The sequence below is a fragment of the Musa acuminata genome, chromosome BXJ2-4, assembly GCF_036884655.1.
Source record: "Musa acuminata AAA Group cultivar baxijiao chromosome BXJ2-4, Cavendish_Baxijiao_AAA, whole genome shotgun sequence".
NCBI lineage: Eukaryota > Viridiplantae > Streptophyta > Magnoliopsida > Zingiberales > Musaceae > Musa > Musa acuminata.
Window position 1 is genome coordinate 1,909,899 of NC_088341.1, and position 17,727 is coordinate 1,927,625.

The 17,727-nt window shown below is 37.3% G+C and overlaps 3 protein-coding genes across 4 annotated transcripts; 1 reads left to right on the forward strand and 2 right to left on the reverse strand.

The window, feature by feature from the left end:
- Positions 1-434: 434 nt before the first annotated feature.
- LOC103980288 (protein transport protein Sec61 subunit gamma) lies at positions 435-6,309 on the forward strand. 2 transcript variants are annotated; one of them, XM_065102672.1, is made up of 3 exons: positions 435-620; positions 735-850; positions 6,043-6,309. In XM_065102672.1, exons 1-2 carry the CDS (start codon positions 527-529, stop codon positions 848-850), a joined length of 210 nt encoding a protein of 69 aa, XP_064958744.1. In that variant the 5' UTR covers positions 435-526; the 3' UTR covers positions 6,043-6,309. The 2 variants fall into 2 exon arrangements, with proteins under 2 accessions (XP_064958744.1, XP_064958745.1); XM_065102673.1 differs by having other exon boundaries at positions 6,047-6,309.
- Positions 5,038-9,093, reverse strand: LOC135609418 (transcription termination factor MTERF8, chloroplastic-like). The gene is made up of 2 exons (XM_065102671.1): positions 7,822-9,093; positions 5,038-5,410 (listed from the first exon to the last, which is right to left on the reverse strand). Exon 1 carries the CDS (start codon positions 9,023-9,025, stop codon positions 7,868-7,870), a length of 1,158 nt encoding a protein of 385 aa, XP_064958743.1. The 5' UTR covers positions 9,026-9,093; the 3' UTR covers positions 5,038-5,410; positions 7,822-7,867.
- Positions 9,094-12,716: 3,623 nt separating this feature from the next.
- On the reverse strand, positions 12,717-17,474 carry LOC135609419 (transcription termination factor MTERF15, mitochondrial-like). The gene is made up of 2 exons (XM_065102674.1): positions 16,156-17,474; positions 12,717-13,141 (listed from the first exon to the last, which is right to left on the reverse strand). Exon 1 carries the CDS (start codon positions 17,355-17,357, stop codon positions 16,200-16,202), a length of 1,158 nt encoding a protein of 385 aa, XP_064958746.1. The 5' UTR covers positions 17,358-17,474; the 3' UTR covers positions 12,717-13,141; positions 16,156-16,199.
- Positions 17,475-17,727: the final 253 nt, after the last annotated feature.

Below are 17,727 nucleotides of genomic sequence, written 5' to 3' on the forward strand. Positions count from 1 at the left end.
GCGGATGACCTTCCACCACTCACATGATATGGGAAAAAAAAACTTTAATTTATTTTTTTCTTCTTCTTAAATAATTCTTTATAAATATTTTACACATTGTTGTATGACAACTTATGATATAATCAAATATTTCATAAACAAATCAAACTTAATTCAAATAATTCAAATATTATTATTGGCAGGACTGGGATGTCCGTCTTTGGGTATTAACACCCGATGATCTCAGTGGTGAGTCAAAGCTTGTTTGAAGCGAGTCAAATGCATTGCTTAACAATTGAAATCAAACAACTATACTACTGTTATCAACAAAAACACTCTATCTACGGATTTTGATTGGTCATGGTTTGGCTACCGCGTGGCATCGGGGCCGTTGATTCAGTGGACGCCTCATATCGAACGGATCTGATCAAAAGTTGGAGTCCCTAAAGTTTGCGTGAGGTCGCGTTCTCCTGTGTGCGCCGTGGATCTTGCGGTTTCGTCTCTCCATCTCGATCTCGAGCTTAGGGTTTCGCGATCCGCGATCGAAATGGACGCTTTGGACTCCGTGGTCGATCCCCTGCGGGAGTTCGCCAAGGACAGCCTTCGCCTCGTCAAACGGTGCCACAAGCCCGACCGCAAGGGTGAGTTCCCCCTTCTCTCACCTCGACGTCGTTCCTCCTCTCGATCCGGTGCTCCCCTGCCTGTCGGTTCTGGTTGTTGGATTCTGATGGATGTTGCTCGGATTGGGAATGCAGAGTTCACGAAGGTGGCGGTACGCACGGCGATCGGGTTCGTGGTGATGGGATTCGTTGGGTTCTTCGTCAAGCTGATCTTTATCCCGATCAACAACATCATCGTCGGTTCCGGTTAGGTAATACGATGTATAAACCCTTCCGGTTCCGATGTTTCTGATTTAGGAGATGGTTTTCGTGCGGTTGGGTGATTATCATAGTTCAGATTGCGAATACGACAAATTGAGAAATTGTAGTTGCAATGCATGAAAAAAAGGGATTATATTTGTGGTTGATGTGGGTCTTACCTCTTATGTTTTTGTGGTTGATGTGGATCTTATCTTTCGGATTTTGGTTGTTCATTAGAAAGTCTGACAACTTCTTTAGAATTCATAGGGTGTGTGCTGTGATTTGGAAATTTTTTTTGTAATTGTTGTTACTCTGTCATGGTTGTTCCATTACTTGCTTTGTCCATTTATTTCTGTTTTATGTTTATCTTGCCAACTAAACAAGAACGGCTATCCTAGAATGAATTGGTGGCTTTTCCTAATTATCAATATCACAGTAGTTATACTGAGGGTTAATAAAGGATCCATAACATGTTGAACTGAAATTTGAGGAAGCAGAGATTTTAACGAGGCTCAATGGTGTAATAAAAATTGTATATTTATTGCAAGTGTTCTTGTGAATAGACAGATAAAGAATCTGGCTGGCTATGTTTTAAAGTCACATTGGTAGAACATGAATATAGTGTGCTGTTTGTTCGTCTTTGTTAACTGTGTTTGTGCTATCTTGGAGACGTCGAAAGGGCAATAATTCCCTTTTGAGAAATTCAAGGAGTACTCAGCAGTAAGGGAACCTTTACACCCCACTTTTACAAGGTATCCCTCGTATACTTCCCTTAAAATAACCTCTAAGCTCAAGGAGGAAGGACTCAACTTTTTCACAAAGTTTTCACATTCTAAACCCTAAGTTTTTGCTATCTTTTCTTGCTCATTCAAGCAGGAATAGTTAGGGTATTTATAGACCTCAAATGATTTAAAAAATAAGCCAAAAAAGGTCTCATCCCAGGTTTCTAGGGTACTGACAATACCATCGCCTATGCTGGACGGTACCACTGCTTGGCATTGGTGGTACTACTGTTAAGTCACCGAATGAGCCTTCCACTTGGCTCAACTCAGGCCCAATGGGCCCTTAATTGAATTGACATAGTTACACCCGAAACTAACTCAATTACTCCTCTAAACTACTTCGATCTAGACAAATTATTACAAAGCATGAATCATTTGTTGTCCGACATGTCATTGGTTCATCCGTCGCTTCGTCTGATCCTTCGGCGTATCGTCATCTCTTTCGATGTATTGCCCAATCGACATGTTGACCTCCCGCAACTTTCGATCTTCTTGACGCAATGTTTGATCCTTCAGTCCGACGTCCAATCTTCTGACATGATCCACTTCAGCCCAACGTTTGATTCTTCCTGTTTCAATCGATTTGTCTTACAATGATCGAAGTTAGTCCTGCGTTACTCAAACGCTGATTAGATCATTACCTCATGATTTCATCATCAAAATTCGAGATTCAATAATCTCTCCTTTTTTATAATAACAATCAATTGATGATGGAGTTTAAACTAAACTCCCCCTATGTATATTCCATATCGAAATGAACCTTGAATTCATAAATGATAACCTTCTAGTCATAAAGTTAAATTCAAGTCAAAGCATTTTTAATTAAGAATCAGTGATCATATGTAACGTATTATATTAAAGTAATCATACATCATATGTATATGCCATGGCCTTTTGCAAAGGAGATTGGAGGTGGGGTAAGCCAACACCATCATCCACATGCCCAATAATTGCGCTCAGGTTTGTTAAGATTCCATGAGAAACTCACTTGGCCTTGTTACTGTTAACTTGTTAGATTTACTACTTCGTTTGGATCAGCAGATAAATCCATCCAGTCTATGACAAGGATTTGAAGCCCTTGCTGTGTGTGTGATCTCTAGTGTGTTGTCTGATCTAAGTGGAGGAAGATAAAAGACACGAGATGTACGAGTTAATATATCATATGCTTAAGAAAGTTCCAAATAAGTTCCCATGATTTGTCATTAGATTATTGTGAAATTCCAGGTTACAGACAAAACAAGTACCTTTTGGAATTCTTCGTACCTACACAATATCTTGTGACAGACAACTCTATTAAGATCTTTGGCTATTTGCATTTAATAGAGTTAAGTTTGAAAGGTAAGTACTGCACAGACAAAGGATCATCAGTGCACTTCGCTAACCCAAGAAACCTGACTGAGTTGTATCCATGTAAAGACGGATCATAAAGTTAGCATTCTAAACCATGCACTGAGATGGAGCATTGTGATGGTGAGATTAAACTGACTAGCACAGAATAAAAAGAGCAAAGTTTTAGTTTCTATAATGAAAATGAATGAAGGGGTGCTAATAACTTGTGAAATGTGTATGCTTTGATATGCATATGATGGTGTTGTGTGCATGCATCAAAACCAAATTTCAGTTGTCAGATATCATTACCGATTTGCTAGTAATTAGTTCCACAAATTCTTATACCAGCTTGTTTTTTTTTTTTGCCAACATGAGCATATTGATCCAAGTGGTGCACTAGTCCAAATAGATAGATTTGATCGTTTAAGGTTGGGAGTCCATTTAGATGATTTATAATATTTTCAAGTAGATTTTAGGGTATTTTTTTATTGTGATGATTGAAACATTATAAGAGGTTAAATTTTTATCCCTATTTGGGTGATATTACTTATAAACTATTATAAATACTTATGAAACCTAGTATGATATATCAAATGATTTTTAGTATATTTGGATTTTGTTTGACTTACATTGTTTTCTAATAACATGATAGTATTTTTATTGAGGTTATGTAGTGAAAAACACTGCAAATGACATCATATTATGCATCTTTAGTTGTTGTTGCTTATAGATCATTATGATATCAAATTTTTAGGCTTGTAATTAGTTTGATTGAGGTTAGGAGTTCATTATGATATCATTATGCATCTTACAGTATGCTTTACAATATTTTTCTTATGATGACTAATAAAAACACTATAATAAACTAATTTTTTAATCCTATTTGGATGATATCATTATTAAATTATTATAAATACATAGTATGATATATCAAATGATTTATTAGTGTATTTGGATTTCTCAGTTATAGTATTTTTAAATAATGTTATGGTGTTTTTATAAAGTGTAAAGCTATTGAAAAATAGTATTTTTTAATTGTTCATCTTTGATTATCGTTGGTCGTAGATCATTACAGCACTAAATTTTTAAGCGTGTAGTAGGTTTGACTGAGGTTAGGTGTCTATTCGAGTCATTTATAATATTTTTATTGTGATGATCAAAATATTATAAAAAATAATTTTTGATTCTCATTTGGATGACCAAACTACTATGTAAATCATATGAATCGGATCATGCTACTGTACAAACCAATCCATCAACTTGGATTCACACACCTATAGATCGGTCTATGAGGTATCTATGAAACCAGTGGGAAAAATATCATTGAGACTGGTTAGAGATACTTTCAGTATTATTCAAAATAGAAGGGAGAAACGTGAGACATCATTTAGGAAAATAATAATAATAAAAGTGAACCTTCTTCCTGAAATCGCCCGAAAACTTTGGCTGACTTAACGAATTCCTTGTTTTGTGCGCTGTAGTAGTTGGATCTTTTAGACTTTGCAGCATGAGAGAGTTCCCCACCGACGAACTCCTGTTTACTTAACAATGAGCATGAATATAGGCCTATGACCAAAATTTCCATTTGGTGTCTGCAAAATATGACTGCAGACACTAAATACGGTGAAGAAATGAATGCGATTTGCCCTTCACTTGCATCTCATAGGTGCAAAAGAAGGGGAAAAGAATCTGGGCATAAGAACAATGAAATGACTGCAGACAGGACCAATATCTATGTTTTCAGAAATAACAACTGATAAGTCGTCAAATGAACAGCTGTGCTGTGTACATCAATCAGCCTTTAAAGTATAAATTCCACATCATACTTCACTTGATCACCATCAATATGGTGGAAACAAATTTAAAAGAAAGTTCAGTTTCATTTGATGTAAAACAAGATATCTCAATCTTGGTTTGATCTAATTACAAAAAGTTATGCTCAGATCCACATCATTTCTTAGTCTAAAGTATATTAGAACACACAACAATAACAATAATTGCAAGCCATAATGAGCAGATTCAACATCTCACCTATCAGAAATCTTAAATACGGGAAGCAGGGATGATACCGCATTACCAACAAAACGTGATAATAACGAGAAAAAATAAATTGATCTTCTTGTTTAGCAAGCAATTTTAGAGCGCATAAAAAACCTAGAACATATATAGTTCCACAAGTTGAAAGGATCTCAGTCCTTTTAGAGACAAAATCCCCCATAAATAAAAATTATCAAGCCTTGCAAAGAGCATCAGTCTTTTCCTACTGAGAACCTGACCCTATCCAGCAACTAGTTCTGAGGCAGGAAAGTACATGTATAATTCTTCCCTGATAACGAGTCAAGCCTTTGTCAGGAAAACATCTCTACATGCGTTAGGGTGCAAGTCATCTAAAACTTCTCTGGATCCCGATAACTCAACAAGTGTAAGCAGTGCGTCAGTGTAATTTGACCAAGTGCCTACCTGCCAGAGACGCTGTTGTTAATTCACCAAGGCCAATAATGTATGAATACCTGAAAAAAAGCACAAAGCAAAAGATTGGAACTAGGACACATCCAAAATTTACTGGAGACTAGCATGCTGCAATACCTCAGGGAAGATTATTTTGATGTATTTGTCCAGAGACTACAATACAACAAAGTCTTAAGAAAAGGAACACACCAAAAGATAAAAAATCGGACGTATGGCTGAGACTAGCATGCTATACTACAACAGAATAGCATATATAAGAATCTGGAGAACTAAGGGCTGGAATCAAATTCGAGATTACATGTTGCTATTAGGCAATAAATTTAGAAATGCTCTATTGTCACATTGAAGCACAAGTTTGTAACATAAAAACAACCTGCATAATTTGACATATTAACTAGACTTCCCGATCACCTTTTTGTTTTATAGCTATTACAGCTTTGACAATAATAAGACACCGAACAAAGGATGCAAAAGAAACATAAAGTAGCAAAAGCCAAAAAAGTTGAAATGTGGATTTTCATAGTACATAAACCAGTATAACTACATATCATAAATATAACCAAAGATTCTAACTGTTAGAAATATCTTGACTTGAGTCTGACTGTGGGTAAAATACATTTCAGGAAGGCTGAAATTGGTGTGCTCATCTGACAGCGGACAAAATACATTTTGGGAAGGGAGAAATTGCGGCAAGTCTAATTTCTCTTTCATTACCTGAAGGCTGGCAATGGTTGAATTCTCCCTAGCAAAGTAGCTCCTAGAATTATATTTCCTTTTCCAATTTGTTCAACATATCCTTACAAATGTAATCAAACTAGCACACTGCAGATGCCAACCTCTGGAAGGTAACACATACTAAAAGAGCAATTTCCAAGAACATTGTTAATCCACTTCTTTTGCACCAAACACTCTGCAAATGGAGCTAACACCCCAAGTATTTTTTTATTGATAAGAACAATTTATGCTCGATACAACACAATCTCTGGACGGTAACACCTACTAAAATAGCAATTTCCAAGATCACTGCTAATCCACTTCTTTTGCACCAAACACTCTGTAAATGGAGCTAACAATCAAGAACTTTTGATTGATAAGAACATTTTATGCACTGAACACTCAATACGGCCCAACCCATAAAATGAGAGGATCACACCCTCCGTAAACTTATGATCCAGACATCTGTTACGCACAGAGCACAATAATAATATTCATTGACAATAATTGAAAATACATCCCATCAAGTCTCATCATTATTACTGGAGTAAACATCTAACTATACTTTTATTAAATATCAGATAACAATCTTCACCTTGCTAAAACCAAACACTTACAATCCATAGCTCCCCAGCTATGGATCATCTGAAATATGTAATTTTCAGATCGATAGGGATTATCTTAGTAGAAACAAGATGTCAAGAAATCTAGTTGTCTCATGCAATCAGTTAAAGATAAGAATAATAATGAAAAAAGAGCATAAATTAGAATAAAAGATCTCCCAAATTCATCATGAGAAAAGCACATCCATCAGTGCACTTTGCTGCATCGGAACTCGTCCGACTGCTCAGGATGAAGCAACCCCCTTCTAGACTAAATTCATATCACATTCCCTGCTATTAGTCCATTACTAGGATCAAGTGGTGCCCGGAAACAGTAGAAATACATCTTTCTATAGATGCAAGGAATATCTTATAAGCATCTTTCTATAGATGCAAGGAATATCTTATAAGCAGCCTGGTATTCATTAAGGTTTTGCAGTTATAAAGAGAGAAATTTCAACTGAATTGACTGACCAGCAAGAGGAAAGAAGTGGTTGAAACTAATCACTTAAGAAAGAGAACAAAATTTCATAAACAAAATATACAAAAAATTGAAACCCAACCTCATTTCCCTTTTTTGGGTTTTGGGTTTGGTTTTGGATAGGAGAGACTTTAGTAAATTTATATAAAAGGTGACCAACCCTTGCCCTAAATCAAAAGCCTCATCATCCAGTTCAAAATCACCAAAGCATCCTACCGTACCATCCAAAAGAATCCTACTTCTTATCATTTGAAAAATTAACCAAAACTCGAAACCTGAATTACCAAATATCCGCAGACAAATCAATTCAAAACTTCAGGTGTCCAATAACCAACATAAGTCTGATATCTTCCAGTAGACTTAAAACGAATGGGACAAGAATAACAATTCCATGCGGCGTCTACACAAGTGATTATCAACAAGCAATTAACTCAATCGACAATATCATCACAAATCTTCTCAACATTCTTCATTTTCTTACTACATATAAGCATCCAAACTCATCTTGCATTGAAAGAAAACGAAGTAAATGGCAGGAATTATTTAGTTGCAATCTGTAGATCATGTTATGCAGATAGTGGAAAATTGGAACCTGGAAACATAACTTGCTGGTGCAAAAGCTTATGAGATATGCATTATGCATTTCCACGATCAAAGTGCAGTTCTGTTTTCGGGGGCTCCATTATACAACTCAATGAGTTCTGGATACTCCTTGTAGCAGTTGATGAACTTCTCCAGAAATTTGTTCTCTGGATATTTCATGTATGTAGACATACTAAGGTTACTGATGCAAACTCCCCTAGACTTCAGGCCTGTCACAATCCGATGCCTCGGCATCAACTTTTTCTCCAAACTCATCAACAAAAAAACTGGCCGAAGTGCAAGATAAGATGGAGCACATCCAACTTCATTTACCAAGAACTCCATCTTCCTCTGCAAACTCTTTAAAGAAAATCCCACAAGCGTAGGAGCCTTTCTGAATGCAGCAAGGAAATCATCCTCGGACCACCCGAAGCCCTTGAAGAACTCTAAGTGAGCCTTGAAATTCTTCTCGGAGATGCTGTGGAGCATCTTGAGAGTCTGGATGAGCATCCCTGAGGAACAAGCTACTCCCAAATTCTCGACATCCCTGATTGACGCCTTAAGGACTTCAGCCTTCTGGATTATGAGTCGGGGGTGGCGCCGTAGGATCATTGAGAGCTTCTGACCCGTGATCCCGCAATCCCTTAGAATCTCAATGTTAGGCTGGATCCTCTTCTCGATGCTAAACCCGAGAAACCACCTGTTATTCTTCCACAACTTCACCAAAACGTCATTGGACCCGAGGAGGCCTTGCCATAATTGGATCTTGGACACGATGGTCTGGGCTTTGTGGCTGACGACGGAGTTATTCGATCTGACGAGTTGGGTGATGTCGGAGCAGGAGAAGCCCAGATCCTGCAAAGCTCGCAACTTTGGGGCCACGGTCTTCTCCACGTCGAGGAGAAGCCACTGGGGTTTTGTAGATATAACCTTTTTCACCTGGGTGTTGTCAAAACCGTAGCTTTTAAATAAGCCAAGGACGGAGTCAGGCTGGTGGCGGGATTCGATGCGGCCGACGAGCTTCGAGGCCTTGGCCGCCTGATCAGGATCGAAGCCACAGGTGCTGACCAGGTATTCAGCCATAAAGCTGCTCTGTGGAGCACCGGAGGCGGCGGAGTAAGAATGGGTTGCGAGAAAAAGGGCAGCATCGGCAGGACGACAGCAAGGGACGAAGGCAAGGGCTTTGGACAAGAGAGAGAAGTAGGGCGACCTATTCATCAATGTCATCGTCTTCTTCTTCTTTGTAGGTTCCTTCTCTTCAGCAAAACCTTGCGAAGGTGGCGTAGCTGCGTACAGACGAGCGCGGTTGTCCTAAACCCTACAAGTGCGTTGAGGGTTTTATTCGTCATTTTCTCGGGCGGAGATTACTGCGACCGCATGCGTCATTTTTTTTATTCGTCAACTTTTAGTTTGTTGAGGGGAGAAAAAACTTTTATTGTGTAACAACTAAAGATAATAAAAGGTTTTTTTTGAAAAAAATTTCATTATTATTTTTTTTGTCGAATAGCATCCCTATATTTATATTTATTTTAGAGTGATGAAGGAAAGGACTTATGAGAAAATGAGCAGCATCGATCGGACGACGATGAGATATGAAAGCGAGAGCTTTGGACTAAGAGAAAAAAATAGAGCAACCTATTCATCAATGTCATTATCGTCATCGTATTCTTTGTAAGAGGTGTTGTTGCGTTAGGAGTGCATTTGGGCCGGAAAGACATGCATCCTAAATCGTAGAACTATGTTACTGTGCTGGAGGAACTTTTTTCGATTAGAGATTTTTACAACCGTAGCTTCTTTTTTTTTCCTCGTCTTTTATTGTATGCCAACTAAAATAAATAAATAGATGAATGACCTTCGATGAAATAATAAGAATATTAAATCCTAAATATTATCATCATTATTAACTGTTTATTATCATAATTTGATTGGACTTGTGAAATACTAGAGAGATTATTTAGAAAATCTCCTCACCAAGAATCCAACGTAATCGTTTCACGTCAAACTTTACTATCTTCGATATCATGATAAAAATGTAAGAAGCTCCTCGGAGGGATTGGGGTGCAATATTCTTTGGTTTGAAGGATACGAAAAGATAAACTATTTCGATTGATCTACCTCTCTAAGTAGGTGCTTTCATCTTGAAAAGAACATAGCAAATACAGTCAGCTACCTCCTTACTGAAAACAACTATCACAGACATATGGTGACCATCAAAGAGAGCCCAAGATAACTTCCTCTATAGTCAACTCTTAGCAGTCAAAACCAGCAACCAAAAGAGATAGACCTTCCGCCACCCTTTGACTTTACCAACACACTATCTAATGCCCACATGACTCTCGGCAATTGATCACAACCGTAAAGCTCACTCTACTTGAAATCCTTCGAATGAAGTTGTGATAAGATGACTTATATTTTTAAGTTTATGCTTAAATTATTTTATTAAATTAATTATGATATATTTGTTTACAATATTGTTTTAAATAGGTCTGATATTTCCAAGAAGCTCCCATATTTGCAATCAGACAAAATCGATTTGAATACTCTCTGCCCCTTTTCTTTCCTATCTATACTTTACAACTCTCTATTATATTTGTTTGCATATATTGTGGAATTCTTCGTATCTATACAACAAGTAGCTTTGGGAGTTCTTCGTATCTGCACAACAATATCTTATGATAGTATCTACATTTGATAGAGTAAGTTTGGAAAGATAAGTATTTCACAGATAAAGGATCATCACTGCATTTCCCTAAACCAAGAAACCTATCATGAATTGCATTCATGTATAGACTGATCACAATACCGATTTGCTAGTAATTAGTTCCACAAATTATTATAGCAGCTTGGGAAAAGAATCTGTACATGTCATGACATGTTAGAACGATAAACACCATGATCTTATAAAAGAAAAGTACTAGTTCTTTATTCCTGTGTGGAAGGTCTCATGGAAAATTTGAACGAATTTATGAAAAAAAACATCACATTTTGCTTTTTGAAAAAATTGTAAATATTTTTTCTTTTTTTTTTTCCCAACATGAGCATATTGATCCAAAGTGGTGCACTAGTCTAAATAGATAGATTTGATTGTTTAAGGTTGGGAGTCCATTTAGAAGATTTTTAATATTTTCAAGTAGCTTTTAGGGTATTTTTATTGTGATGATTGAAACATTATAAGAGGTTAAATTTTTATCCCTATTTGGATGATATTACTTCTAAACTATTATAAATAGTTATGAAACCTACTACGATATATCAAATGATTTTTAGTATATTTGGATTTTGTTTGACTTACTTACATTGTTTTCTAATAACATTATAGTATTTTTATTGAGGTTATGTAGTGAAAAACACTACAAATGACATCATATTATGCATCTTTAGTTGTCATAGTTTATAGATCATTATGATATCAGATTTTTAGGCTTGTAATTAGTTTGATTGAGGTTAGGAGTTTATTTGGATCATTTACAGACTGCTTTACAATATTTTTCTTATGATGGCTAATAAAAACACCATAATAAACTAATTTTACTCTTATTTGGATGATATTATTGTTAAATTATTTTAAATATATGATATATCAAATGGTTTGTAGTATGTTTGGATTTCTCAGTTATAGTATTTTTAAATAACATTATAGTGTTTTTATAAGGTGTAAAGCACTTGAAAAATCTTTGATTATCGTTGATCGTAGATGTGTAGTTGGTTTGACTGAGTCTATTCGGGTTATTTATAATATTTTTATTATGATGATCAAAATATAATAAAAAATAATTTTTGATTCTCATTTGGATGACCAAACTACAATGTAAATCATATGAATCAGATCATGCTACTGTACAAACCAATCCATCAACTTGGATTCAAACACCTATAGATCGGTCTATAAGGTATCTATGAAACCAGTGGGAAAAATATCATTGAGGCTGGTAAGAGATACTTTCAGTATTATTCAAAATAGAACGTATCATTTGAGAAATAGAGAAATATGAGACATCTTTTAGGAAAAAAAATAATAAAAAAAAAGTGAGACTTCTTCGAAATCACCCGAAAACTTTTGCTCACTTGTTTTGTGCGCAGTAGTAGTAGGGTCTTCTAGACTTTGCAGCATCAAGAGAGTTCCTCTCCTCCGAACTCCTGTTTCCCAAACATCTCTACGATGATCAACATGCGTTAGGGTGCAAGTCATCCAAAACTTCTCTTGATCCCGATAACTCAACAAGAGTAAGCAGTGCTTCAGTTTAATTTGACCAAGTACCTACCTGCCAGAGACACTGCTGTTAATTCTCCAAGGTCAATAATGTATGAATACCTAAGAAAAAGCACAATGCAAAAGATTGGAACTAGGACACATACAACATTTACTGGAGATTAGCATGCTACAATACCTCAGGGAAGATTATTTTGATGTATTTGTTGTCCAGAAATACGGCTGAGCATGAATATAGGCCTATGACCAAAATTTCCATTTGGTGTCTGCAAAATACGGCTGCAGACACTAAATACGGTGAAGAAATGAATGCGAATTTGCCCTTCACTTGCATCTCATAGGTGCAAAAGAAGGGGAAAAGAATCTGGGCATAAGAACAATGAAATGACTGCAGACAGGACCAATATCTATGTTTTCAGAAATAACAACTGATAAGTCGCCAAATGAACAGCTGTGCTGTGTACATCAATCAGCCTTTAAAGTTTAAATTCCACATCATACTTCACTTGATCACCATCAATATCTCATTCTTGGTTTGATCTAATTACAAAAAGTTATGCTCAGATCCACATCATTTCTTAGTCTAAAGTATATTAGAACACACAACAATAACAATAATTGCAAGCCATAATGAGCAGATTCAACATCTCACCTATCAGAAATCTTAAATACGGGAAGCAGGGATGATACCGCATTACCAACAAAACGTGATAATAACGAGAAAAAATAAATTGATCTTCTTGTTTAGCAAGCAATTTTAGAGCGCATAAAAAACCTAGAACATATATAGTTCCACAAGTTGAAAGGATCTCAGTCCTTTTAGAGACAAAATCCCCCATAAATAAAAATTATCAAGCCTTGCAAAGAGCATCAGTCTTTTCCTACTGAAAGAACGTAACCCTATCCAGCAACTAGTTCTGAGGCAGGAAAGTACATGTATAATTCTTCCCTGATAACGAGTCAAGCCTTTGTCAGGAAAACATCTCTACATGCGTCAGGGTGCAAGTCATCTAAAACTTCTCTTGATCCCGATAACTCAACAAGTGTAAGCAGTGCTTCAGTTTAATTTGACCAAGTGCCTACCTGCCAGAGACACTGCTGTTAATTCACCAAGGCCAATAATGTATGAATACCTGAAAAAAAGCACAAAGCAAAAGATTGGAACTAGGACACATCCAAAATTTACCGGAGACTAGCATGCTACAATACCTCAGGGAAGATTATTTTGATGTATTTGTCCAGAGACAACAATACAACAAAGTCTTAAGAAAAGGAACACACCAAAAGATAAAAAATCGGACGTATGGCTGAGACTAGCATGCTATACTACAACAGAATAGCATATATAAGAATCTGGAGAACCAAGGGCTGGAATCAAATTCGAGATTACATGTTGCTATTAGGCAATAAATTTAGAGATGCTCTATTGTTACATTGAAGCACAAGTTTGTAACATAAAAACAACCTGCATAATTTGACATATTAACTAGACTTCCCGATCACCTTTTTGTTTTATAGCTATTACAGCTTTGACAATAATAAGACACCGAACAAAGGATGCAAAAGAAACATATAGTAGCAAAAGCCAAAAAAGTTGAAATGTGGATTTTCATAGTACATAAACCAGTATAACTACATATCATAAATATAACCAAAGATTTTAACTGTTAGAAATATCTTGACTTGAGTCTGACTGTGGGTAAAATACATTTCAGGAAGGCTGAAATTGGTGTGCTCATCTGACAGCGGACAAAATACATTTTGGGAAGGGAGAAATTGCAGCAAGTCTAATTTCTCTTTCATTACCTGAAGGCTGGCAATGGTTGAATTCTCCCTAGCAAAGTAACTCCTAGAATTATATTTCCTTTTCCAATTTGTTCAACATATCCTTACAAATGTAATCAAACTAGCACACTGCAGATGCCAACCTCTGGAAGGTAACACATACTAAAAGAGCAATTTCCAAGAACATTGTTAATCCACTTCTTTTGCACCAAACACTCTGCAAATGGAGCTAACACCCCAAGTAGTTTTTTTATTGATAAGAACAATTTATGCTCGATACAACACAACCTCTGGACAGTAACACCTACTAAAATAGCAATTTCCAAGATCACTGCTAATCCACTTCTTTTGCACCAAACACTCTGTAAATGGAGCTAACAATCAAGAACTTTTGATTGATAAGAACATTTTATGCACCAAACACTCAATACGACCCAACCCATAAAATGAGAGGATCACACCCTCTGTAAACTTATGATCCAGACATCTGTTACGCACAGAGAGCACAATAATAATATTCATTGACAATAATTGAAAATACATCCCATCAAGTCTCATCATTATTACTGGAGTAAACATCTAACTATACTTTTATTAAATATCAGATAACAATCTTCACCTTGCTAAAACCAAACACTTACAATCCATAGCTCCCCAGCTATGGATCATCTGAAATATGTAATTTTCAGATCGATAGGGATTATCTTAGTAGAAACAAGATGTCAAGAAATCTAGTTGTGTCTCATGCAATCAGCTAAAGATAAGAATAATAATGAAAAAAGAGCATAAATTAGAATAAAAGATCTCCCAAATTCATCATGAGAAAAGCACATCCATCAGTGCACTTTGCTGCATCGGAACTCGTCCGACTGCTCAGGATGAAGCAACCCCCTTATAGACTAAAGTCATATCACATTCCCTGCTATTAGTCCATTACTAGGATCAAGTGGTGCCCGGAAACAGTAGAAATACATCTTTCTATAGATGCAAGGAATATCTTATAAGCATGTTTGCCGACTACTAGTCCCTTTCAAAATTGCCTACTAAAAATGACAATGTTGTTCAATCATCCATATATGTATATATCAACATGCTGCACAGCCATGCAACAACATCCTTTCACATGCTCAAGCGTCCAACTTATGCATTATGACACTTCTAACAAATATTAATATGCGTCAATTATAGGCTACAATAGACGCATCAATAAAAAATTGATTGCCAAAAGAAATATGAACTAATAACAGCATATTAAAATTTCATCATGTCAGCATAAAGAGAATCTAGGTTTTATGAGGCACCTAACACTATATTGATCATCCAAATTGGATTCAGAGTCCAAAAATGTTATTATCGATTTACAATTCAGTCCTTGAAATTTACAATCATTTCTTCATTACATTGCAAACCAGTCCCTAGCAGTCTTAATGGGCAGGACCTTAGGCAGCCGCGTGGAGCTTGGTCGCTCAGGCCGGACCACATGGAGTTGGCCTGTCTGAACTGAAGTGCATGAAGTTTAGACCACCCCCATATTCAAATGCTTAAATTGGCAAAGGACAACTTGTATATTCCAGCACTTAAATTGAGAACAAAACATTGTCAATACGGAAAGTGTGGTTTCCTTCATAAATCTAAGAGTTACAACTTCATTCTCAAGAAGCCAGTCAGCTTCAAACTATCATGGTGGCAGCCTGGTATTCATTAAGGTTTTGCAGTTATAAAGAGAGAAATTTCAACTGAATTGACCGACCAGCAAGAGGAAAGAAGTGGTTGAAACTAATCACTTAAGAAAGAGAACAAAATTTCATAAACAAAATATACAAAAAATTGAAACCCAGCCTCATTTCCCTTTTTTGGGTTTTGGGTTTGGTTTTGGATAGGAGAGACTTTAGTAAATTTATATAAAAGGTGACCAACCCTTGCCCTAAATCAAAAGCCTCATCATCCAGCTCAAAATCACCAAAGCATCCTACCGTACCATCCAAAAGAATCCTACTTCTTATCATTTGAAAAATTAACCAACACTCAAAACCTGAATTACCAAATATCCGCAGACAAATCAATTCAAAACTTCAGGTGTCCAATAACCTACATAAGTCTGATATCTTCCAGTAGACTTAAAACGAATGGGACAAGAATAACAATTCCATGCAGCGTCTACACAAGTGATTATCAACAAGCAATTAACTCTATCGGCAATATCATTGCAAATCTTCTCAACATTCTTCATTTTCTTACTACATATAAGCATCCAAACTCATCTTGCATTGAAAGAAAACGAAGTAAATGGCAGGAATTATTTAGTTGCAATCTGTAGATCATGTTATGCAGATAGTGGAAAATTGGAACCTGGAAACATAACTTGCTGGTGCAAAAGCTTATGATATGCATTATGCATTTCCACGATCAAAGTGCAGTTCTGTTTTTGGGGGCTACATTATACAACTCAATGAGTTCTGGATACTCCTTGTAGCAGTTGACGAACTTCTCCAGAAATTTCTTCTCTGGATATATCATGTATGTAGCCATACTAAGGTTACTGATGCAAACTCCCCTAGACTTCAGGCCTGTCACGATCCGATGCCTTGGCATCAACTTTTTCTCCAAACTCATCAACAAAAAAAATGGCCGAAGTGCAAGATAAGATGGAGAACATCCAGCTTCATTTACCAAGAACTCCATCTTCCTCTGCAAACTCTTTAAAGAAACTGCCACAAGCGTAGGAGCCTTTCTGAATGCAGCAAGGAAATCATCCTCGGACCACCCAAAGCCCTTGAAGAACTCCAAGTGAGCCGTGAAATTCTTCTTGCTGACGCTGTGGAGCACCTTGAGAGTCTGGATGGACGTCCCCGAGGCACAAGCTACTCCCAAATTCTCGTCATCCCTGACTAACGCCTTCAGGACTTCAGCCTTCTGGATTATGAGGCGGGGGTGGCGCCGTAGGATCGTTGAGAGCTTCTGACCCGTGATCCCGCAATCCCTTAGAATCTCAATGTTAGGCTGGATCCTCTTCTCGGCGCTAAACCCGAGAAACCACCTGTTCTTCTTGAACAACTTCACCAAAAAGTCGTTGGACCCGAGGAGGCCTTGCAATAATTGGATCTTGGACACGATGGTCTGGGTTTGCTGGCTGATGATGTGTTTATTCGATCCGACGAGGTGGGTGATGTCGGAGCAGGAGAAGCCCAGATCCTGCAAAGCTCGAAACTTTGGGGCCAGGGTCCTCTCCACGTCGAGGAGAAGAGACCGGGGGTTTGCAGATATGACCTTTTTCACCTGGGTGTTGTCAAAACCGTAGCTTTTAAAGAAGCCAAGGACGGAGTCAGGCTGGTGGCGGGATTCGACGCGGCCGAGGAGCTTCGAGGCCTTGGCCGCCTGATCAGGATCGAAGCCACAGGTGCTGACCAGGTATTCAGCCATAAAGCTGCTCTGTGGAGCACCGGAGGCGGCGGAGTAAGAATGGGCTGCGAGAAAAAGGGCAGCATCGGCCGGACGACAGCAAGGGACGAAGGCAAGGGCTTTGGGTAAGAGAGAGAAGTAGGGCGACCTATTCATCAATGCCATCTTCTTCTTCTTCTTCTTCTTCTTTGTAGGTTCCTTCTCTTCAGCAAAACCTTGCGAAGGTGGCGTAGCTGCGTACAGAGGAGCGCGTTTAGGCCGGAAGTACCTGCGTCCTAAACCCTAGAAGTGCGTTGAGGGTTTTATTGGTCATTTTCTCGGGCGGAGATTACTGCGACCGCATGCCTCATTGTTTTTATTCGTCAACTTTTAGTTTGTTGAGGGGAGAAAAAACTTTTATTGTGTAACAACTAAAGATAATAAGAGGTTTTTTTGAAAAGATTTTCATTATTTTTTTTATCAGATATATCCCTATATTTATTTTAGAGCGATGAAAGCTAGGATTTGCGAGAAAATGAACATCATCCACCGGATG